The sequence below is a fragment of the Oncorhynchus mykiss genome, chromosome 9 (assembly GCF_013265735.2).
Source record: "Oncorhynchus mykiss isolate Arlee chromosome 9, USDA_OmykA_1.1, whole genome shotgun sequence".
In the NCBI taxonomy this organism is placed as follows: Eukaryota; Metazoa; Chordata; class Actinopteri; order Salmoniformes; family Salmonidae; genus Oncorhynchus; species Oncorhynchus mykiss.
In genome coordinates, this window is record NC_048573.1 from 9,233,789 (window position 1) to 9,258,876 (window position 25,088).

The following is a 25,088-nucleotide window of genomic DNA, read 5'->3' on the forward strand; positions in this document are numbered from 1 at the left end:
TGTGAAGAAATAACAGTTGATCAACATTTTTAAACATTCTGATCTGTTCCATCAGCCTTGTTAATTGATTCGGTCTATACCTCCCACTACACTATTTTGATAATGCATCGTGGGGATTAAGAAGTGAGAATACGCAATGCCCATAAAAGGGTACCCGAGTATACCTTCAACTAGTGGTGTCAGCTAATACAGGACTAGGAAAGGCCTAGTGCACTACTTTTTGGGAGGGAAGTATTTTGTATTAATATTTGTTTTAATTCAACACCTCTACTTCCCACAGCTATGGAATCACTATTAGTGTAGCAGGGAGTACCTTCCAACATTTGACCCGTTTCTGCCTGGCTAGAGAAAGAGGTGAAGAAAGAAGGGAAAAGACAAATGAAAGAAAGCCCTCCCCCCCTCCGACTAGTTTGACCCTGCAAGGCAGAATTTTTTTGTTTGTTTTCCTAAATGTGGGTGGGGGAGGGTAAAGGGAGGGAGAAACAGCTGATTATACTTCCAGGGACACAGACATGATGAACCTGACACACACTCTCTTTTTCTCTCCGTCTCTCTTTCCTCTCCTTCATCCATCTATCATACAAGCCTTAATGAAACACTTATAAACATCGGTCTGCTATGAGGGGGTTGTGGAAAGGAAGTGGTCTGACCTAACTCAGGAGGGAGGGAAAGAAAAATAGAGGGAGAGACTACAAGGAAGAAGGCACCAACTCGACTACGGAAGAAGAGGCCTAAAATCCCCACAAGGTGTCCCTATTTCGCGCTCACGTGCAGTAAGAACGGGAATCAACAGTTGTGTTGGTAGGCAACTGCACATAAGTTATTGTAAGTACAGTATTTTAGTTCCCTTATAGAAAAGTGATCATGTTATTATATTCGTTGAGTTCATATTCAATACAGTAGAATAGGATATTGAGGGGGGGGGGGGGGGGGGGGGGTATTCAGTATGATAAATGTGGTTTGCCAACAGTTGCTTGTTGCATATTTGTTGTAAACGGGGTGAGTCAGAAGAACAGTTAAGTTGAAAGTTGATCCTTTTAGCGGACCTGAGGATCCCCGATAACCTACTCTGTGCCACTAACACGGTTTCTTCAGCTGGTAGCTTGAAACTGTCACGTCAACATCAGTCGGTGTCATGTTCATTAGAAACCAAACAGAATGAAACGGGGAGGGATTTAGCTGAACATGTCCGAAACGTTTATTTTCAGTTACAAAACGTTTTGTTACATTTAAAAACGGTGTGCTCTAGGCTATGACCTGAGCTGTCTGAACAAAAGACATACAAACAACCAACGGGAACAACTTATATTCCAAAGAAGATGACATAGGTTTATGGCAAGCTCTGAACATTCTGCATATGTTTTGAATCTTAACTTGTAAGAACTGAAGCGTCGTTTTCCGTAGACGTCGGATTACAAAGAAACCAACAACTTCAAACAATTACAAATAAACAAACAACTTCAAGTTTGCATGAACGTTTGCTACGTTGCGGAACGGGTTGTACTCGACACGTTCCACCAAAACGTGATTGTACATTATTGAACTTTTGATGTACGGTTTGTCCCGTTTGGTGGGTGTGACGCGGTGTCTTGAAGCGACGAGTGACGTGTTTTAACACTTCAGTGGCCATGCTGACCAGCCAGCCGCTGACAGCGTTCCCCAACCACTCCCAGTTTTTCAAACGATTGTTTAGTGCTACAAAAGCGAACGCAAAAACGTACTGAACGCAGACCAGGAAATGTAGTCATTTGTCTACTGTCCACAGAAATAATTAATCAATCGTTGTCACAACTTGGCTAAGCGCACACATACAAAGGTATTGCTGTGATTGTATTTCGTGTAGGGAATGTCAATTTAGTAAAATAGAGTAGTCTAGAATTGATCATAATATAACCCGATCCCGGGGGGGATTACCATACAATATTAACACTAGCCTGAACGGTAAAGCGTTTAAACTGTGTAACAATAATCAGCTGTTGCAGACAATGTTACAAATGTAGCAACAACACTTAGTTTACTGTATCCGCTTATCAGGTGATCATGTGTCTAGAGTTACATTGTAACTTGCTTACTGACTCATTCACTGATGTTGGTACATCAGCAGTTACAAGGTAGCAGCAGCAGCCAGACGTGTGAGAAGCTACGGATAGATAGATAGATAGATGTTGGTCTCCTGTGAAGTTTAGCCTACTCCGTTATAAGGTAAACGTGTAACATATGTTACCAGTTTCAGGGAAGGGACGTTGTTATTCGTTTAGAAAAGTGGAGAGTGTGTGTGGATAATCGATTATATCGTTGTGTTTTGTTATCGTTTGCATTTTTTACGACCCACCAGTGTTTGTCTTCAGCATAGGATATCAAGAAATCTATTGATTGAGCAAAATGTTTTGCCTTCTCTATAGCGATATATAGGGCATTGGGTTGAAATGGCTAAATACGTCCCGACAACTACATTTGTGTAAAGGGGAAGTAGCCTACGATATGTCAAACCGTATTTAACTTCGTTCTCTTGTCTGGTGAACTAGACATTAGTCAAGCCGGGGAGAACAGTTGTAGCGAGATTATCATTGTTTTTCAAGGCAATGTTTCGATATTGGAAGAATTTATATAGAAAATACACATCGAATAACGACCGAGGTATATGCAACTTTAAGTTAATACTTATGGAGATGTTAATTGAAACGTATAATCGAAACATGTTCTTACTCCATTTATAGGCGCTAGAATGGACAACGCTGGGTTTTGCAACGAGACCTATGAAAGCCTTCACAACCCGGCTAGCGATGATGAGTTGGTCGATGTAGCGGGAGCCACGCTCGATTTCTCCAGCACGGAGGACGTGCCACCTCTAGACACCGAATACGGCTCAGGTACGCGCCTACACTACCGGGGGGAGAGAACTAGACGCTATGAAATGACATTAGGGGAGTCATTGCTGTGTCTGTTTGTGAGTTACAACTGTTTGTATGTTGGGTCTTCTCGAGTGGGGTTAATTCAAGACATGACAGTTGTCTACAGAGACTACTTTGATAAACTATCGCCCTCATGCAGCTGCATGATTCTTCATTCATTCTGACAGTAGCCTAACGCTGCCTGGATACTGGTGATTCTTTGATGATGTCACAGCCCCTATTAAGCCTTATTTGAAACGTGTCTTTCTGTTCCTGTGGTCAGGCCAGGGCTCATATCCGTAAAGCATCTCACTCCGAATAGGACTGCTGATCAAATTTTCTTGGTCACGTACACATGATTAGAAGATGTTATTGCGAGTGTAGCGAAATGCTAGGATCAGTGGACGGGACGGGATGTGTACCTAACATAGCAGGCATAAAATACACTCCTGGAACTAGGTCCCCCACTTTCTGGGCTGCGTTCAGTACCTTTTTGCTTTCTGGAACATTCAATTGAAAGGAAATGGTGCTGTACTGAACGGCCAGTTTAAAAAATAAAAACGTGGAGAGGTTGGGGAATGGTGTCCACAAGGCCACTGCCCCATAAATCAGCACTCCTACTCGGAGGCTTTGTGGATAGTACCCATGTGTCTGGTCTGTGGTCAGATTCTAACCCTTTCACCCTACTCATTCACAGAGAAGCTTCTCTCCACTATGTAGTATTGTCTTCTGTCCTCACATGAATCATTTGTCTTCTGTCCTCACATGAATCATTTGTCTTCTGTCCTCACATGAATCATTTGTCTTCTGTCCTCACATGAATCATTTGTCTTCTGTCCTCACATGAATCATTTGTCTTCTGTCCTCACATGAATCATTTAGTGTCTTCTGTCCTCACAGGAATCATTTAGTGTCTTCTGTCCTCACATGGAATCATTTGGTGTCTTCTGTCCTCACAATAATCATTTGGTGTCTTCTGTCCTCACATGGAATCATTTGGTGTCTTCTGTCCTCACATGGAATCATTTGGTGTCTTCTGTCCTCACATGGAATCATTTGGTGTCTTCTGTCCTCACATGGAATCATTTGGTGTCTTCTGTCCTCACATGGAATCATTTGGTGTCTTCTGTCCTCACATGGAATCATTTAGTGTCTTCTGTCCTCACATGAATCATTTGGTGTCTTCTGTCCTCACAAGAATCATTTGGTGTCTTCTGTCCTCACATGGAATCATTTAGTGTCTTCTGTCCTCACATGAATCATTTGGTGTCTTCTGTCCTCACATGAATCATTTGGTGTCTTCTGTCCTCACATGGAATCATTTAGTGTCTTCTGTCCTCACATGGAATCATTTAGTGTCTTCTGTCCTCACATGGAATCATTTAGTGTCTTCTGTCCTCACATGGAATCATTGGGTGTCTTCTGTCCTCACATGGAATCATTTAGTGTCTTCTGTCCTCACATGAATCACTTAGTGTCTTCTGTCCTTAGTATTTCCAATATATATTCCTAATAACATAATATATTCCTTGCTCTCTGATATGTAAATGGCCAATTTAAACTGCTCTTTAAACTTCATACTCCTTTGGAATAAATGTTCATCTGCGTAGCCTAGCGACAGCTCCCCTATCACCCGTCTGTTACCGTGGTAATTGTCAGTCAATAATTACACCAGATTACACTGTTACAAGACCAAGACTAAATGTTGATTTCCACGGGGTCAGGTGAGGGGGAAGGTTGGAGAGAGAGATGGTGAGGGGGACAGAGGCAGACCGATAGAGGGGGAGTTTAATGCAGTACTTTTTTCTCTCTATTAAACTCAATTCAACATGCTTTATTATTGGCATGACATAAGTATATATTTGCGTTGCCAAAGCAGCATTTTGAACTGTGCGATTTGTGGCCTTCTCATTCATCTAAGCCTGTACAAATCACCCTCCTTCCTTCCTCAGTTCAGCATGACTCCCCTCTTACGACATCTCTTACTGGAACCTACCCCCCCCCTCCCCTCCCCTTGTTTCTCTGGGATCCTGACTAACACATTGGACTCGTTTCATTTTAGGGGCTACAGGCTGTTATATGAGGGAAATGTAGTCAATACCATATTTCTTACTCCTGTCCATTTATAGATCTGTGAACACCGACTGTAAAGGGCCTAGAGAGCAAGGGGCTAGTCTACCAAGAATCAAAATGAAACTGAGCCAGGCAACCACAAGAGCCTCCCCCACGTCTCACTTTTGTCACAGTTCATTGGGTCACACAGCCCATGTCACACAGCAGCCATTACACAAAACCCCAGCCTTAATCTATTAGACGCTATTTCCCAAGGCCACCAAGGCCCTTGGCCTATCAGAAACTGTTTTCCAAGCCCCTCAACCTATCACAGGCTGGTTCCCAAGCCCCTCTCCCCAACACACTTTCTATACTATGAGTAAGTTTTCCAGAGTAGGGAAGTGTCTCCCAGTTAGTATTAGCCAGAGTGTGGCTGGTGGATTCCCAATGAGATGGATTGGGAGTCTTGGGGACAGAAAGCGTATGAGAACCTTTTGATGGAAGGGAGTAAGATTAAGGACCCTGTCTTTCAAAGATAATTTGTAAAAATCCAAATAACTTCACAAATCTTCATTGTAAAGTGTTTAAAACACTGTTTCCCATGCTGAATGAATGAACATGCACCCGTGGAACGGTCGTTAAGACACTAACAGCTTACAGACGGTAGGCAATTAAGGTCACAGTTATGAAAAAACTTAGGACTGTAAAGAGGCTTTTCTACTGACTCTTCAAAACACCAAAATAAAGATGTCCAAGGTCCCTGTTCATCTGTGTGAACGTGCCTTAGACATGCTGCAAGGAGGCATGAGGACTGCAGATGTGGCCAGGGCAATAAATTGCAGTGTCTGTACTGTGAGACGCCTAAGACGGCGCTACAGGGAGACAGGGCGGACAGCTGATTGTCCTCGCAGTGGCAGACACCTGTAAAAACACCTGCACAGGATCGGTACATCTGAATATCACACCTAGGGGACAGGTACAGGATGGCAACAACAACTGCCAGGAACGCACAATCCCTCCATCAGTGCTCAGACTGTCCACAATAGGCTGAGAGAGGCAGGTCCTCACTTGACATCACCGGCAACAATGTCGCCTATGTGCACAAACCCACCAGACAGGACTGGCAAAAAGTGCTCTTCAATGACGAGTCACGGTTTTGTCTCACCAGGGGTGATGGTCAGATTCACATTTTATCGTCGAAGGAATGAGCGTTACACCGAGGCCTGTACTTTGGAGCTGGATCGAGGGGGAGGGACCGTCATGATCTGGGGCGGTGTGTCACAGCATCATCAGACTGAGCTTGTCACTGCAGGCAATCTCAACGCTGTGCGTTACAGGGAAGACCTCCACCTCCCTCATGTGGTACCCTTCCTGCAGGCTCATCCTGACATGACCCTCCCGCATGACAATGCCACCAGCCATACTGCTCGTTCGGTGCGTGATTTCCTGCAATGCAGGAATGTCAGTGTTTTGCCGTGGCCAGCGACGAGCCCGGATCTCAATCCCCCCAAGAAATATCTGGGAACTTGCAGGTGTCTTGGTGGAAGGGTTAAAGTTTGCTGAAAATAAATGCAGATGACCGTGAGAGGACGTTTCTTTTTTTTTTTTGCTGAGTTTATTCTTGTTTAGGCCCTTAGCTTTGGCGTCTAGGTCAGTTGGACGCTACTTCTAATTTTTTACTTCCTTGGCTAGTTTCTCGGCTAGTTCCTTGGCTAGTTTCTCGGCTAGTTCCTTGGCTAGTTTCTCGGCTAGTTCCTTGGCTAGTTTCTCGGCTAGTTCCTCTGTTCTACCGAGCTTGTAGAAAAGGCAATTTCTTCTTCAGTCACATGTTTTCCTGAAGTGGACCAATAATAATTACAGTAGCATGACTTGGGTAGTGTCCCAAATGGAAGCCGACTTCGTGATTCGTGCACTACATTTGACTAGAACCCTGTGGCTTCACTTGTAACCAGGTCCACTACCTAGTGCATTGTTACTAAAAGGCGATACAGTGTCAGTTGAGACTTGATCCTGTTTTGTGAGAGGTGTAAAATAAAAAGGATCATTTTCTAACTAAAATCTGATCTTACTGTCTTACATACTGACCACATCGCTCGCCCTCCATCGCTCGTATGTTTGATTTTTGTCCACCCACACCAGATGCGATCAGGACACGCAGGTTGAAATATCAAAACGAACTCCGAACGAACTATATTAATTTGGGTACAGGTCGAAATGCATTAAACATTCATGGCAATTTAGCTAGCTAGCTTGCTGTTGCTTACTAATTTGTCCCGGGATAAAAACATTGGGTTGTTATTTTACCTGAAATGCACAAGATCCTCTAATCCTACCATTAATCCACAAATGAAAGGGTACACTGAGTTTGTTTTCTCGCCATCTCTCCTCCTTCAGGCTTCTTCTTCTTTGGACTTATACCTCACACAAATTATCAAGGAACCTACCAGGTACAACCCCAAATCCGTAAACACGGGCACCCTCATAGATATCATCCTAACCAACTTGCCCTCAAAATACACCTCTGCTGTTTTCAACCAAGATCTCAGCGATCACTGCCTCGTTGCCTGCATCTGTAATGGGTCTGCGGTCAAACGACCACCCCTCATGACTGTCAAACGCTCCCTAAAACACTTCAGCGAACAGGTCTTTCTAATCGACCTGGCCCGAGTATCCTGGAAGGATATTGACCTCATCCCATCAGTAGAGGATGCCTGGGTATTCTTTAAAAGTACCTTCCTCACCATCTTAAATAAGCATGCCCCATTCAAAAAATGTAGAACCAGGAACAGATATAGCCCTTGGTTCTCTCCAGACCTGACTGCCCTGGACCAGCACAAAACATCCTGTGGTGTTCTGCATTAGCATCGAATCCTGTGATATGCAACTTTTCAGGGAAGTTAGGAAACAATATACACAGGCAGTTAGGAAAGCAAAGGCTAGTTTTTTCAAATAGAAATTTGCATCCTGTAGCACAAACTCAAAAGTTCTGGGACACTGTAAAGTCCATGGAGAATAAGAGCACCTCCTCACAGCTGCCCACTGCACTGAGGCTAGGAAACACTGTCACCACCGATAAATACATTATAATTGAGAATTTCAACAAGCATTTTTCTACGGCTGGCCATGCAATCTGGTTTCTGAGCTAGTCATGGGTGCACCTCAGCCACGCTCAAGGTTCTAAACGATATCATAACCTTCATCGATAAGAGACATTACTGTGCAGCCGTATTCATCGACCTGGCCAAGGCTTTCGACTCTGTCAGTCACCACATTCTTATCGGCAGACTCAACAGCCTTGGTTTCTCAAATGACTGCCTCGCCTGGTTCACCAACTACTTCTCTGATAGAGTTCAGTGTGTCAAATCGGAGGGCCTGTTGTCCGGACCTCTGACGGTCTCTATGGGAGTGCCACAGGGTTCAATTCTCGGGCCGACTCTCTTCTCTGTATACAGCAATGATGTTGCTCTTGCTGCTGGTGATTCTCTGATCTACCTCTGCGTAAACGACACCATTCTGTAAACCTCTGGCCCTTCTTTGGACACTGTGTTAACAAACCTCCAGACGAGCTACAATGCCATACAACTCCTTCCGTGTTCTCAAACTGCTCTTAAATGCAAGTAAAACTAAATGCATGCTCTTCAACCGCTCGCTGCCTGCCCGTCCGGCATCAGCCAATGAAATTGCAGGGCGCCAAATACAAATCAACAGAAATCCAATAAATCAAATTTCTCAAACATACAAGTATTAGGCACCATTTTAAAGATACAATTCTCGTTAATCCAGCCACAGTGTCTGATTTCAAAAATGCTTTACAGCGAAAGCTCTACAAACAATTATTGTAGGTCACCACCAAGTCACAGAAAAACCCAGCCATTTTTCCAGCCAAAGAGAGGAGTCACAAAAAGCACAAATAGAGATTAAAATGAATCACTAACCTGATCTTCCTCAGATGACACTCATAGGACTTGTTACACAATACATGTATATTTTGTTCGATAAAGTGCATATTTATATCCAAAAATCTAATTTTACATTGGCGTGTTATGTTCAGTAGTTCCAAAACATGAGGTGATTTTGCAGAGAGCCACATCAATTTACAGAAATACTCATTAGAAATGTTGTTGATAAATTGAATTGTTATGCATGGAACTTTAGATAAACTTCTCCTTAATGCAACCACTGTGTCAGATTTTTTAAAAACTTTACGGAAAAGCATCATCTGTGTACAGAGCTCAGAACAGCCAAACAGCCAAACAAAATATCCGCCATGTTGCGCAGTCAACATTAGTCAGAAATAGCATTATAAATATATCACTTACCTTTGATCTTCATTAGAATGCACTCCCAGGAATCCCAGTTCCACAATAAATGTTTGATTTGTTCGATAAAGTTCATAATTTATGTCCAAATACCTCCTTTTTGTTTGGGAGTTTTGTAACCAAATTGAAACGAGCAACTTTCAGCGGAAAGGTCGGACAAATTCCAAAAAGTTATATTACTGGTCGTAGAAACATATCAAACTATGTATAGAATCAATCTTTAGGATGTTTTTATCATAAATGTTCAATAATGTTCCAACCGGAGAATTCCATACCTCTCATGTGAATGCGCGTGACTGAGATCGAGGCTGCTGCCAGACCTCTGACTCATTCCCCTCTCATTCGGCCCCACTTCACAGTAGAAGCATCAGACAAGTTTCTAAAGACGGTTGACATCTAGTGGTAGCCTTAGGAAGTGCAACATAACCAATATCCCACTGTAACTTCAAATCATCAAATCAAATTTTATTTGTCACATACACATGGTTAGCAGATGTTAATGCGAGTGTAGCGAAATGCTTGTGCTTCTAGTTAAGACAATGCAGTAATAACCAACAAGTAATCTAACTAACAATTCCAAAACTACTGTCTTATACACAGTGTAAGGGGATAAAGAATATGTACATAAGGATATATGAATGAGTGATGGTACAGAGCAGCATAGGCAGGATACAGTAGATGGTATCGAGTACAGTATATACATGAGGTGAGTATGTAAACAAAGTGGCATAGTTTAAAGTGGCTAGTGATACATGTATTACATAAGGATGCAGTCGATGATATAGAGTACAGTATATACGTATGCATATGAGATGAATAATGTAGGGTAAGTAACATTATATAAGGTAGCATTGTTTAAAGTGGCTAGTGATATATTTACATAATTTCCCATCAATTCCCATTATTAAAGTGGCTGGAGTTGAGTCAGTGTCAGTGTGTTGGCAGCAGCCACTCAATGTTAGTGGTGGCTGTTTAACAGTCTGATAGCCTTGAGATAGAAGCTGTTTTTCAGTCTCTCGGTCCCAGCTTTGATGCACCTGTACTGACCTCGCCTTCTGGATGATAGCGGGGTGAACAGGCAGTGGCTCGGGTGGTTGATGTCCTTGATGATCTTTATGGCCTTCCTGTAACATCGGGTGGTGTAGGTGTCCTGGAGGGCAGGTAGTTTGTCCCCGGTGATGCGTTGTGCAGACCTCACTACCCTCTGGAGAGCCTTACGGTTGTGGGCGGAGCAGTTGCCGTACTAGGCGGTGATACAGCCCGCCAGGATGCTCTCGATTGTGCATCTGTAGAAGTTTGTGAGTGCTTTTCTTCAGCCTCCCGAGGTTGAAGAGGCGCTGCTGCGCCTTCTTCACGATGCTGTCTGTGTGAGTGGACCGATTCAGTTTGTCTGTGATGTGTATGCCGAGGAACTTAAAACTTGCTACCCTCTCCACTACTGTTCCATCGATTTGGATAGGGGGGTGTTCCCTCTGCTGTTTCCTGAAGCCCACAATCATCTCCTTAGTTTTGTTGACGTTGAGTGTGAGGTTATTTTCCTGACACCACACTCCGAGGGCCCTCACTTCCTCCCTTTAAAAACTACAAACCTCAGATTTCCCACTTCCTGTTTGGATTTTTTCTCAGGTTTTTTGTCTGACATATGAGTTATACTCACAGACATCATTCAAACAGTTTTAGAAACTTCAGAGTGTCTTCTATCCAATACTACTGATAATAATAGGCATATGTTAGCATCTGGGACTGGGAGTAGGAGGCAGTTCACTCTGGGCACGTCAGTCGCTCTTCGTCCAGACGTGAAAATGCTGCCCCCTATCCCAAAGGAGTTTCACGGTGCTTTACCACCTCCAACTGGACTGGGCAGCGCGTCACAAATGGAACCACGTTTTATTTTAGCGCCTAGCCACGCAGACGTTCGCCAGCGGTGTTGATTGAATAACATGTCTGTGTACATTTATTTAGCAAACGCTCGCACGCGTAACGCTGGCTGTGTGGTCTTCATGTTATAGAATGATAATTGCCTGAAATAGTTGTTTCCAATAATATTTGTCCTCATTACACAACTGCGTAATTGTATTTTATTATGTCTTATCAGTAGTGGTACATATATTGCATATTGCTACCATTTACAGTCCATTATCCACCCCATCTCGCGTGTGTGTGTGTGTGTGTGTGTGTGTGTGTGCGCGCGCGCTGGAGGTCCGGAGTCCATGTGAGTCACTGCTGCACTGAGTTTTTTTTAGGTTGTTGCAATGAGATGAATTGTTAATTTTTAAACTTCTCTTCTGTCAGCTGATTCAGCATACTGAGCTGATGTTACTGAGGAGCTCTATCACTCAACTCATTGGGGCTGTTTCCCCGGAACACATTTTTGAATGGATAATCTATTGCCGGGGAAACAGGCCTGTAGAGTGTCACTTCAAGTTAGAATCATTAACACAAAAAATTAGTTTATTTTTATTTTTTTAAGGTTGTGTGTGTGTTTGCTCATCTGTGGTCCTGGACTGAGCTGTGGCTTTCCTATAACCTAGATTTTGGGGTTCAGATCAGCTATTTTAACACTGTGGGTTGAAGCATAGGCTGCTGTGATGCAGGTCTTCCTCCTGGGTAGCCCTTCATCTGGTGTGTGTGCAAGCGTGGGATTTGATTTCAGGTACTGTAGGTGTGTCTCTTCCTTCAGCTAACCGTCTGTAAAACTTGGCCTGCTGTGCTGTAGGTGTGTCTCTTCCTTCAGCTAACCTTCTGTAAAGCTTGGTCTGCTGTACTCTAGGTGGGTCTCTTCCTTCAGCTAACCTCCTGTAAAGCTTGGTCTGCTGTACTGTAGGTGGGTCTCTTCCTTCAGCTTACCTCTTGTAAAACTTGGCCTGCTGTACTGTGTGTCTCTTCCTTCAGCTAACCTCTTGTAAAGCTTGGTCTGCTGTACTCTAGGTGGGTCTCTTCCTTCAGCTAACCTCCTGTAAAGCTTGGTCTGCTGTACTGTAGGTGGGTCTCTTCCTTCAGCTTACCTCTTGTAAAACTTGGCCTGCTGTACTGTGTGTCTCTTCCTTCAGCTAACCTCCTGTAAAGCTTGGCCTGCTGTACTGTGTGTCTCTTCCTTCAGCTAACCTCCTGTAAAGCTTGGTCTGCTGTACTGTAGGTGTGTCTCTTCCTTCAGCTTACCTCCTGTAAAGCTTGGCCTGCTGTACTGTAGGCGCGTCTCTTCCTTCAGCTAACCTCCTGTAAAGCTTGGCCTGCTGGACTGTAGGTGGGTCTCTTCCTTCAGCTAACCTCCTGTAAAGCTTGGTCTGCTGTACTGTAGGTGGGTCTCTTCCTTCAGCTTACCTCTTGTAAAACTTGGCCTGCTGTACTGTGTGTCTCTTCCTTCAGCTAACCTCTTGTAAAGCTTGGTCTGCTGTACTCTAGGTGGGTCTCTTCCTTCAGCTAACCTCCTGTAAAGCTTGGTCTGCTGTACTGTAGGTGGGTCTCTTCCTTCAGCTTACCTCTTGTAAAACTTGGCCTGCTGTACTGTGTGTCTCTTCCTTCAGCTAACCTCCTGTAAAGCTTGGCCTGCTGTACTGTGTGTCTCTTCCTTCAGCTAACCTCCTGTAAAGCTTGGTCTGCTGTACTGTAGGTGTGTCTCTTCCTTCAGCTTACCTCCTGTAAAGCTTGGCCTGCTGTACTGTAGGCGCGTCTCTTCCTTCAGCTAACCTCCTGTAAAGCTTGGCCTGCTGTACTGTGTGTCTCTATGTAACTGGTTTAGGGTAGTACTTGAGTTCTCCATTCAAGTTTGGTTTACTAATGATCAAATACATGTACTTGCAATTTGACAAATGAAACTATTTAGCAGGTCACATTTGCAAGCACTGACAAAATGTCAAACTCCCAAGATGCCAACCAGGCAGACAGACATACTTTCTCTTCCCTTTAGAAACCAGCCAGGCGTGTCCTGTCATCACCTGAGATAGTTGAACCCCACAGTGACAATAGAACCACAGTGGCCGTTTCCATCTCCACGTTGTTTAGCTGCAACCTACCTTTCTTCAGTCTCATTGTGATCTGATCATAGATATGACACGTTTTTGTTCCTCTTTATTACAGCAGAATCAGGTTGTAGATGAGGTATGTTCCAGAAGGTAATACCCATGGACAGTGTTGAGCCCTCAGCTTTATACAGTGTCTTCAGAAAGTATTCAGACCCTTTCACTTTTTCCACATTTTTGTTATGTTACAGCCTTATTCTAAAATTGATTAAATACATGTTTTTCTCCCTCATCAATCTACACACAATACCCCATAATGACATCACAATACCCCATAATGACATCACAATACCCCATAATGACAAAGCGAAGACAGGTTTTTAGAAATGTTTGCAAATGTATTAAAAATGGTAAACATTTACCTCCAGAGAAGACTGTGAGAAACTCCCCAAATACAGCTGTGCCAATAAGACTCCAGGCTGTAATCGCTGCCAAAGGTGCTTTAGCAAAGTACTGAGTAAAGGGTCTGAATACTTATGTAAATGTCATCAGTTTAAAATTGTATAAATATGCAAAAAATGTCTACAAACTGTTTTTTTTTGCTTTGTCATTATGGGGTATTTTAGAATAAGGCTATGTAACAGAATATGGAAAAAGTCAAGGGGTCTGAATACTTTCCAAATGTACTGTTGAAAGTTATACAGCCCTGTCTGTCCACTATAGGTTCAGTCCATGGCCTGAACGTTTTGTTTAGATTCCTAGACAGGAAGTATATAGACAACACAAAACAGACATGTGAACACAGTGCATTCAGAAAGTATTCTCATACCCTTTGACTTATTCTATGATAACAAACTGAAAACATGTTTTACAAATTTACTGGAAATGAAACATTTACATAAGTGTTCCCACATGTAAGGGAGGTATGTTAGGATCACCCCTGAGTCACTCACTTACCTGTTAGGATCACCCCTGAGTCACTCACTGTTAGGATCACCGTTGACAGTGATTACAGCTGTGAATCTTCCTGGCTAAGTCTCTAAGAGCTTTAAATACCTTGAATATACAATATTTGCACATTATTCTTAAAAAAAACATTTTCTGTGAAGGTGGTTGTTGGTCATTGCTAATCAGCCATGTTCAGTTCTTGCCATAGACTTTCTAGCAGATTTAAGTCAACTGTAACTAGGCCACTCGGGAACATTCAATGTTGTCTTGGTAAGCAACTTCAGTGTATATTTGGCCTTGTGTTTTAGGTTATTGCTCTGCTGAAAGGTTCATTTGTCTCCTAGTGTCTGTTGGAAAGCAGATTGAACCAGGTTTTCCTCTAGGATGTTTAGCTCTATTTATTTTTACATTTCTTTAAACTGCCTAGTCCTTGTTGATGACAAGCATACCCATGACATGATGCAGCCAACTCCATGCTTGAAAATATGAAGAGTGGTACTCAGGGTTGTGTTGGATTAAAGTTAATTTATTTGCAAAATATTTTACTTTAGTGACTTGTTGCAAAACAGGATGCACGTTTTGGAATATTTTTATTCTGTACAGGCTTCCTCCTTTTCACTCTAATTTAGGTCAGTATTGTGGAGTAACTACAAGGTTGTTGATCCATCCTCAATTTTCTCCCATCACAGCCATTAAACTCTGTAGCTGTTTTAAAGTCAACATTGGCCACATGGTCAAATCCATGAGCAGTTTCCTTCCTCTCCGGCAACTGAGTTAAGAAGGACGCCTGTATCTTTGTAGTGACTGGGTGTATTGATACACCATCCAAAGTGTAATTAATAACTGCACCATGCTCAAAGGGATATATTCCAAATCTGCTTTGTTTTATTTTTACCTTTCTACCAATAGATGCCCTTCTATGCAAGGCATTGGAAAACTGCTCTGGTCTTTGTGATTGAATCTGTGTTTGAAATCCACTGCCCAACTGAGGTACCTTACATTTCTCTGGGGGTAGCCTAGTGGTTAGAGCGTTGTACTAGTAACCGCAAGGTTGCAAGTTCAAACCCCCGAGCTGACAAGGTACAAATCTGTCGTTCTGCCCCTGAGCAGTTAACCCACTGTTCCTAGGCCGTCATTGAAAATAAGAATTTGTTCTTAACTGAATTGCCTGGTTAAATAAAGGAAAAATAAAATGTGTGGGGAACAGAGACCACTGCCCAACTGAGGTACCTTACACTTAATCTATATGTGTGGGGAACAGAGATGAGGTAGTCATTTAAAAAATCATGTTAAACACTATTATTGCAAACCGAGTGAGTCCATGCAACTTATTATGTGACTGGTTAAGCACATGAAGCACATTTTTACTCCTGAACGTAATTAGGCTTGTCATCATAACAAAGGGGTTGAATATGTATTGACACACGTTTCAGCTGGACATTTTGCGTTTCATTTCTAAAAAGACAGTTCCACTTTGACGTTATGGGGTATTGTGTGATGTCCGGTGAATCCGTTCTTCAGGCTGTAACACATTAAAAGTCATAGTGTACTTTCTGAAGTGCACTAGTTTTGACCCAGAGCCCTATGGGTCCTGGTCAGAAGTAGTGCACTATAAAGGGAATAGGCTGCCATGACTTCCCCTCTGTTCACTGACGATGGTGGTGTTGTTTTCAGTGGAATAACCACTGTGCTTTCACCAGGGACCGTATTGTGTTTCGCACAACAAGCTGAAATCGGGCTGCATCCTGTGTCACTTCCTGTTGCCGTTAGAGAGATGTTGATTAGAGTTGTTGTTGTGGTTATTGTCGCGGGCGCTAACTCTGTTTGAAATGGCACTCAGTTCTTCAAAAGGCTGTGGTTTAAAGAGAATCTCCTCGACGCCTCCTCTAAACCCATTGGAGGAGAAGGTCAGAGGGGTGGAACCTCTGGCTTTCTCATCCAATGGGTTTTGAGAAGGAGGTGAGAGAAGACAGACCGAGGAATTGAGATTGTCCCGTAGGGAATAGGGTACCGTTTGGGACACATCCTCTGCCTGTCTATGGTTTGTGGAGTTTTTGTGTCTTGGGAAATGTGTCTGAGGTCAATCACACACATGTTATTTTAATAATGTATGTAGTATTGTTTTCAAAGGCGTTATTGATATGAGTACAAAACACATTATTTTCTAATAATGTTCTTTCACATTTGATTTAGTTGGTAACAATAGTGTAGTGTGTGTGTGTGTTAACAAATCCCTCTCTCCCTCCCTCCAAGGCTACGGTACTACCGGTTACTCTAATGATATGACCGGTAACGGGGCTGGTAGTAACGGGAAGCTGATGGACCTACTAGACGAGCCGGTACCGGGGGTAGGGACCTACGAAGACTTCAATACCATCGACTGGGTCAGAGAGAAGAGCAAGGACCGCGACCGCCACAGAGAGGTGGTTTCACAGCTTTCTCAATTCATCTTTCATAGGTTCCTCACATCCATCTTCTCAACACTCATTGGACAAGGAAGCCCATGGCCCCTCCCCTCTGATCTTCAATGAGTGCTGGGAAGGAGGCGAGGAGAGAATGAATTGAGGAAGAGACCTTTCATTTTTTTTTTAAATTTAAATGACATTTTACCAGGTTAGTCTCACTGAGATTAAAATCTATTTTACAATAGATACCTGGCCAAATAGCAGCACTCGAAGTGTGACACATTCACAACACAAAACAGTTTTAAGAACATCAATTTCATTGAGCAGGCGAGATGCTTTGGGACGGTGTGGTGCATCTAGGTGAAAACATTGACCACCGTAGTTTTAACCCTCGCTATGAACTCATCCGAAGAGACAAGCGTCTGTAATTGAATGTCCTTTTGTAGCTTCTTCCAGCTCGACACGGGCCTTAGACACAGTCAACAAAACACGCAGATAGTTGTCATTTGTCCACTGGATAATATAGGTTAAATGGGAGCTGTCTCATCAGTATGGCATTAGGAATGAAAATGTACCAATGACTTTGTCTCCTAAGAGCTAAGGAAGGCCGGCCTGTGTCATGTTGCCATGGTCACTACAGTAACCGTAGCTGACCTTAGAGGAAATCAGGGTGATGGCCTAATCTACAAGGCCTTTGCATAAGAGGAAAAATGAAAACTGACTCTCTCCCTCTCTTCTCCAGATCACCAGTAAGAGTGAGCAGTCTACCTGGGACCTGCTCCACAGCATCAGTGATGCCTTCTCCGGCTGGCTCCTCATGCTGCTCATAGGACTCTTGTCAGGTGCGTGTGACTCTCTCATCGTCCTATCACTCTTCCTATACAGTAGAATATTCCTCTTTGTTCCACTCTCTTTCTCAAACTCTATCCCCTCTTTCATCTCCCTCTTTTTCTCTATCCCCTCTCGCTCTCTCCTCTCTGTCCTCGCTCTCTCTCCTCTTTGTCCTCGCTCTCTCCTCTCTCTGTCCTCTCTCTGTCCTTGCTCTGTCCTTGCTCTGTCCTCGCTCTGTCCTCGCTCTGTCCTCGCTCTGTCCTCGCTCTGTCCTCGCTCTGTCCTCGCTCTCTCCTCGCTCTGTCCTCGGTCTGTCCTCTGTCTCTCACCTCTGTCCTCTGTCTCTCACCTCTGTCCTCGCTCTCTCTCACCTCTGTCCTCGCTCTCTCTCACCTCTGTCCTCGCTCTCTCTCACCTCTGTCCTCGCTCTCTCTCACCTCTGTCCTCGCTATCTCTCACCTCTGTCCTCGCTCTCTCTCACCTCTGTCCTCGCTCTCTCTCACCTCTGTCCTCGCTCTCTCTCACCTCTGTCCTCGCTCTCTCTCACCTCTGTCCTCGCTCTCTCTCACCTCTGTCCTCGCTCTCTCTCACCTCTGTCCTCGCTCTCTCTCACCTCTGTCCTCGCTCTCTCTCACCTCTGTCCTCGCTCTCTCTCACCTCTGTCCTCGCTCTCTCTCACCTCTGTCCTCGCTCTCTCTCACCTCTGTCCTCGCTCTCTCTCACCTCTGTCCTCGCTCTCTCTCACCTCTGTCCTCGCTCTCTCTCACCTCTCTCTGTCCTCGCTCTCTCTCACCTCTCTCTGTCCTCGCTCTCTCTCACCTCTCTCTGTCCTCGCTCTCTCTCACCTCTCTCTGTCCTCGCTCTCTCTCACCTCTCTCTGTCCTCAATCTGTCCTCCCTCTCTCCTCTCTCCAGGTGCTCTAGCAGGCTGTATAGACATCTCGGCTCACTGGTTAACAGACCTGAAGGAGGGTGTGTGTCTGTCTGGCTTCTGGTTCAACCATGAACACTGCTGCTGGGGCTCTAACCAAACCACCTTTCAAGAGAGGGACAGGTGTCCACAGTGGCAGAGCTGGGCTGAACTGCTGGGTGGTAGCTCAGAGGTGAGGAGGGGGGAGAAGTCAGGAGGGGTGTGTGTGTGTGTAAGCATTTGTCGATCATTGAAAAATAACAATATTTGAGTTTCTACTTTTTTTGTGATGCCATTCACAATGGCTTAGTGAATTTTCAGTTGTGTGTGAGCTCCCTCTGGTGGTTGAGACACCTTACCTGGTGTCTACTCACCATGACCAGATTACAGTACTGTTCAACCCTGTCATTCCTCTGTGTCTCCTGTAGGGGGCAGCAGTGTACATAGTCAACAACCTGATGCTCTGTTTTCTACTGTATCTATACCTAACCCTGTCATTCCTCTGTGTGTCCTGTAGGGGGCAGCAGTGTACATAGTCAACAACCTGATGCTCTGTTTTCTACTTTATCTATACCTAACCCTGTCATTCCTCTGTGTGTCCTGTAGGGGGCAGCAGCGTACATAGTCAACTACCTGATGCTCTGTTTTCTACTTTATCTATACCTAACCCTGTCATTCCTCTGTGTGTCCTGTAGGGGGCAGCAGCGTACATAGTCAACTACTTGATGTTCATGTTGTGCGCTCTACTGTTCTCCTTCCTGGCTGTCATTCTGGTCCGGGCCTTCGCACCTTACGCCTGTGGATCAGGAATACCAGAGGTGAACACAGACATTCAGCCTTTAGCTCAGTGGGCTAACTAACACAGTTTTGGTTCAGACAGACACTGTCAGATATGACACAAGTGTTACAAAAGACTGGAGCTTTTTTTCTGAAAGAATATTTGTTTGTCTCTCCTGGCCTTTTTCAGTCTCGTTGAAGTGCGTCCAATTCTATTGAACCTTTTAGAAATCAGACTCAGTTTTACTTCCGTAAACAAACCCAGAGCGCTGAGACGGCTCAAGGAGATATTTCAGAAAAATACAAAAACATATTAAAAACAATTGGGATACAAAAAAATGGATGCAGATGTGTGATTTACATCACTTGAAGCACAATGATATGTAACAGACCCTTTGAAGTGACTAATACCTCACCAAAAAAAGACATCTTTCTCTTTGAGAACGTACTCTGACATATCAACATGAACATTTTGCTTTGAATTTCAGAAACTCACTTATTTATTTTTTGTACAATTTTCTAAATGTAATCACTACCAGGTGTTTAAAGCCATACCGTGATCGCTCTTGTCTGTATTTTTGAGAAAACAGTCCCAAATGGCATCCTATCCTCTGTAAAAATCCACTAGGACACTGGAATCGAGTGCCGTTTGGGATGCGGCCAGTTTGTTTTGGAGTGAAGACCATATCTGTGTTATTGGGGTCGTCACTGACCTCTTGTCCTTCGAAATTGGGCTAAAACACTTTCAGTTGTAGCCACAACTACTGACACACACACACACTAGCATCATGACGCTGGCAGACACACTGTCCATTAATATGTTTGGCTCACTCATAGAATCAGATCTGTTCCTTGTTTTTTTGGCAGCAGAACACACACACACTCATTTACAGCAAACAAACAAACACACAAACACACACACACACAACGTGCCAAAAAACGACTGCATTTTTATTTCCCTCGTGATATTGGGACAAATGTCACCAAAGCAAAACAATGAATCCCTTCATGATTTGTAATGGATGAATCCAGGCTGTATCACAACCGGCTGTGATTGGGCGTCCCATAGGGCGGCGCACAATTGGCCCAGCGTCGTCTGGGTTTGGCCGGGGTAGGCCGTCATTGTAAATAAGAATTTGTTCTTAACTGACTCGCCTAGTTAAATAAAGGTTACCTTTTTTTTTTATGTCTCAAATTGCACCCCATTCCCTACGTTGTTCCCTATTTATCTGGTCACGAATAGGGTGCCATGTGGGACAGACTCTGTAGGAGAAAGAGACGGTCCCATTGGGAGTTGACTGACATCTCAAACTGAGGTAACAGCAGTGTGAAAGCCTGTCAAAGGTCCCACATGCAAGAGAGATGTTTTAAAACCCATTATTGACACATTGGTACGGTTTTGCAACAATCATACCATTTTTAAAATAGATGACCACATGTTCATCTCCCTCGGAGTGATCCAGTTAGCATGTCTTTGTTCTGCAAACTGTCTGGTTGTGAGTTTTTGGTGAGTTTTTGTTAGTTTGGGTTTTTCACTTAGTTTTCTACCATTTTAAACACAACCAACTGAAACAAGGACCACCTGAATGTGACCAATCATAAGCTTGTTTTCATATTTTGTTGAAAAATGATTTGCTACGGCGTGCCCTAATGAACTTGAACCAAATGTCTTCCTTGCTTCTACAGAAGCCTCACTTGGTTTTCTCCATGACCTCCATACCCTAACCCCCTCTCCCCTCTCGTGTCTCCCCAGATAAAGACCATCCTCTCTGGGTTCATCATTAGAGGCTACCTGGGGAAATGGACCCTAATCATCAAGACAATTACCCTGGTCCTGGCTGTCTCTTCTGGTACTGCTCTCACACTCCCTCTTTCTCTCAAGTGCTTTCTCTATCGCTTTCTCTATCGCTTTCTCTATCGCTTTCTCTATCGCTCTCTCTATCGCTTCCTCTATCGCTCTCTCTATCGCTTCCTCTATCGCTCTCTCTATCGCTTCCTCTATCGCTCTCTCTCGCTTCCTCTATCGCTCTCTCTCGCTTCCTCTATCGCTCTCTCTCGCTTCCTCTATCGCTCTCTCTCGCTTCCTCTATCGCTCTCTCTCGCTTCCTCTATCGCTCTCTCTCGCTTCCTCTATCGCTCTCTCTCGCTTCCTCTATCGCTCTCTCTCGCTTCCTCTATCGCTCTCTCTCGCTTCCTCTATCGCTCTCTCTCGCTTTCGCTCTCGCTTCCTCTATCGCTCTCTCTCGCTTTCGCTCTCGCTTCCTCTATCGCTCTCTCTCGCTTCCTCTATCGCTCTCTCTCGCTTCCTCTATCGCTCTCTCTCGCTTCCTCTATCGCTCTCTCTCGCTTCCTCTATCGCTCTCTCTCGCTTCCTCTATCGCTCTCTCTCGCTTCCTCTATCGCTCTCTCTCGCTTCCTCTATCGCTCTCTCTCGCTTCCTCTATCGCTCTCTCTCGCTTCCTCTATCGCTCTCTCTCGCTTCCTCTATCGCTCTCTCTCGCTTCCTCTCTCGCTTTCTCTATCGCTCTCTCTCTCTCGCTTTCTCTATCGCTTCCTCTATCGCTCTCTCTCTCTCTCGCTTTTTCTATCGCTCTCTCTATCACTTCCTCTATCGCTTCCTCTATCGCTCTCTCTCTCTCTCGCTTTTTCTATCGCTCTCTCTATCACTTCCTCTATCGCTCTCTCTCGCTTCCTCTATCGCTCTCTCTCGCTTCCTCTATCGCTCTCTCTCGCTTCCTCTATCGCTCTCTCTCGCTTCCTCTATCGCTTTCTCTCGCTTCCTCTATCGCTCTCTCTCGCTTTCGCTCTCGCTTCCTCTATCGCTCTCTCTCGCTTCCTCTATCGCTCTCTCTCGCTTCCTCTATCGCTCTCTCTCGCTTCCTCTATCGCTCTCTCTCGCTTCCTCTATCGCTCTCTCTCGCTTCCTCTATCGCTCTCTCTCGCTTCCTCTATCGCTCTCGCTCGCTTCCTCTATCGCTCTCTCGCTTCCTCTATCGCTCTCTCTCGCTTCCTCTCTCGCTTTCTCTATCGCTCTCTCTCTCTCGCTTTCTCTATCGCTTCCTCTATCGCTCTCTCTCTCTCTCGCTTTTTCTATCGCTCTCTCTATCACTTCCTCTATCGCTCTCTCTCTCTCTCTAGCTTTCTCGCTCGCTGTCGCTCTCTCTCTCGCTTCCTCTATCGCTCTCTCTCGCTTTCTCTCTCGCTCTCACTCTCTCGCTCTCGCTTCCTCTATCGCTTCCTCTATCGCTCGCTTCCTCTATCGCTTCCTCTATCGCTCTCTCTATCACTTCCTCTATCGCTCTCTCTATCACTTCCTCTATCGCTCTCTCTCTCGCTTTCGCTCTCGCTCTCGCTCTCTCGCTCTCGCTCTCGCTCTCTCTCGCTCTCTCTCGCTCTCTCTCGCTCTCTCTCGCTCTCTCTCGCTCTCTCTCGCTTTCTCTATCGCGCTCTCTCGCTTTCTCTATCGCGCTCTCTCGCTTTCTCTATCGCGCTCTCTCGCTTTTTCTATCGCGCTCTCTCTCTCGCTTTCTCTCTCGCTTTTTCTATCGCGCTCTCTCTCTCGCTTTCGCTCTCGCTTTCTCTCTCGCTCTCTCGCTTTCTCTCGCTCTCTCTCGCTCTCTCTCGCTCTCTCTCGCTCTCTCTCGCTCTCGCTCTCTCTCTCTCGCTTTCTCTCTCTCGCTTTCTCTGTCGCTCTCTCTCGCTTTCTCTGTCGCTCTCTCTCTCGCTCTCTCTATCGCTCTCTCTATCGCTTTCTGTCGCTCTCTCGCGTTCTGTCTTTCTGTCTCTACAGGCTCTACATAAACATTGACTTGTCTTTCTGTCTCTACAGGTCTCAGTCTTGGCAAGGAAGGACCCCTGGTCCATGTAGCATGTTGCTGTGCCAACATCCTCTGTCATCTGTTCACAAAGTACCGACAGAACGAAGCAAAACGACGAGAGGTGAGAGAAGAGAAAGACGGATGTTTGAATCATCTCAGTAGAGGTGGAATAGATAATTGTTCATTTTGTTAGAATCATGGTTGCATCTCAATACTGTGCAGAGGCCTCCTCTTATTGTCTCCATTACCTTCATCTGAATCTTTTGTGTTAGTATATAGTGATCTACCCATCTGTCCTAGGTGTTATCTGCAGCCGCAGCAGTGGGCGTGTCTGTGGCCTTTGGCGCACCTATAGGAGGAGTGCTGTTCAGTCTGGAGGAGGTAAGGGAACCCATGTCCAACTCTTAACCTGAATTAGAAAATTAAAACAATCAGGTATAATGTTACTTTTTCTTCACCAATGTTATTGTGGAGCTATAAACTTGTGCGTAAGAGACTTGAACAAAGGCTTACTACTGCGTGAAACTAGTCCTTTTGACCGTGAAGGAGACTTCCTTCTCTCTTCTCCCTCTGCCCAGGTGAGCTACTACTTTCCTCTGAAGACTCTGTGGAGGTCGTTCTTCGCTGCGTTGGTGGCAGCCTTCACTCTCCGCTCCATCAACCCGTTCGGTAACAGCCGACTGGTCCTGTTCTACGTAGAGTTCCATACCCCCTGGCACATGGTGGAGCTGGTCCCGTTCATCCTGCTGGGCATCTTCGGTGGCCTCTGGGGGGCGCTCTTCATCAGGGCTAATATCGCCTGGTGCAGAAGACGTGAGTAGGAGGGAGGGATGAGAGAGAGACTACTTCTAATGAATGAGCCTGTCTGTTTCTCTCCTGTTCCAGTTTTGATTGACTAACTGATTGAATGATTTATTAATTGTCACAATAACGACGTGATGGACTTCCTCCTTTCCTCAGGTAAGACCACTCGTCTGGGCCACTACCCGGTGCTGGAGGTCTTGGTGGTAACTGGAATCACAGCCCTCCTCTCCTTCCCTAACAGTTACACCAGGATGAGTGGGTCAGAACTGATCTCAGAACTGTTTAATGACTGTTCTCTACTGGATTCCTCACAGCTGTGTGACTACAACAGCTCTGAGAACAGGTACTAACTGGGGGAGGGAGTGTGTGTTTTAAATGTTGTCAACTAATATTTACTTATTTAATTCCTTCAGGTCTGACTCTGGTGTGTTTACTGCCAGCCTCGCTGATAGGGCGTTCAGTAACACACTCCCTGATAGGCCAGCTGGACCAGGTGTGTACACAGCGCTATGGCAACTGGCTCTGGCCCTCTTCTTCAAGATGCTGGTCACTGTGGTTACCTTCGGCATGAAGGTAGGTGTGGGATAGGTGGGTTGTGTGATGATGATGATGATGATGATAAAAAAAAAATAATAATCTTGTTTTACTTATATATTTATTTATTTTACCCCCTTTTTTCCCCAAATTCGTGGTGTCCAATTGTTAGTAGTTATCTTGTCTCATTGCTACAACTCCCGTACGGGGTTGGAAGAGACGAAGGTTGAAAGTCATGCGTCCTCCGAAACACAACCCAACCAAGTTACTGCTTCTTAACACAGCGCGCCTCCAACCCGGAAGCCAGCCGCACCAATGTGTCGGAGGAAACACCTGGTGACCTTGGTTAGCGTGCACTGCGCCCGGCCCTCCACAGGAGTCGCAGGTGCGCGATGAGACGAGGATATCTGTCGCGACAGAGCCTGGGTTCGAACCCAGAGTCTCTGGTGGCCTTCGACCACTGCGCCACCCGGGAGGCCCGGTTTACATATTTTTGATCAAATTGATCTGTGATATATTCTCTAATAACCTTGTCCGACCCAGAACGGCCCATAGGGTAGGAGCCCATCTCCTGTTTCTGTAGTGAGGCAGCTTGTTGTACAAGTACACCCCGTGGCTAGGACACTAGTAACAGCAAGAAGGACAATCATTATTTGACAATTGGTTCCATGCTCATCTCTCCAGGTCCCTTCCGGTCTCTTCATCCCCAGTATGGCTGTAGGGGCGATAGCAGGCAGACTGCTGGGAGTTGCCATGGAACAGATGGCGTTGAACCATCATGACTGGCTCATCGTCAAGGGCTGGTGCTCATCAGGGGCGGACTGTATCACACCAGGGCTCT

The 25,088-nt window shown here is 45.0% G+C and overlaps 1 protein-coding gene across 4 annotated transcripts in view; it reads left to right on the forward strand.

Moving 5' to 3' along the window:
• Positions 1-505: 505 nt before the first annotated feature.
• Positions 506-25,088, forward strand: part of LOC110531415 (H(+)/Cl(-) exchange transporter 5) — a 44,038-nt gene continuing 19,455 nt past the window's right edge. Inside the window, exons 1-13 of one of the 4 annotated variants that reach the window (XM_036987266.1) lie at positions 506-825; positions 2,718-2,870; positions 16,423-16,592; positions 17,317-17,416; positions 18,320-18,507; positions 19,010-19,132; positions 20,845-20,941; positions 22,921-23,030; positions 23,210-23,290; positions 23,488-23,722; positions 23,870-24,056; positions 24,127-24,286; positions 24,932-25,088. The exon at positions 24,932-25,088 is cut by the window's right edge and continues 30 nt beyond it. In XM_036987266.1, coding sequence (XP_036843161.1) covers positions 2,726-2,870; positions 16,423-16,592; positions 17,317-17,416; positions 18,320-18,507; positions 19,010-19,132; positions 20,845-20,941; positions 22,921-23,030; positions 23,210-23,290; positions 23,488-23,722; positions 23,870-24,056; positions 24,127-24,286; positions 24,932-25,088 — 1,753 coding nt within the window. In that variant the 5' untranslated portion in view covers positions 506-825; positions 2,718-2,725. Of the gene's footprint in view, positions 826-1,718; positions 1,817-2,050; positions 2,203-2,262; positions 2,638-2,717; positions 2,871-16,422; positions 16,593-17,316; positions 17,417-18,319; positions 18,508-19,009; positions 19,133-20,844; positions 20,942-22,920; positions 23,031-23,209; positions 23,291-23,487; positions 23,723-23,869; positions 24,057-24,126; positions 24,287-24,931 lie in introns of those variants that run through there. The other 3 variants (XM_036987267.1, XM_036987265.1, XM_036987264.1) reach the window with 3 other exon arrangements.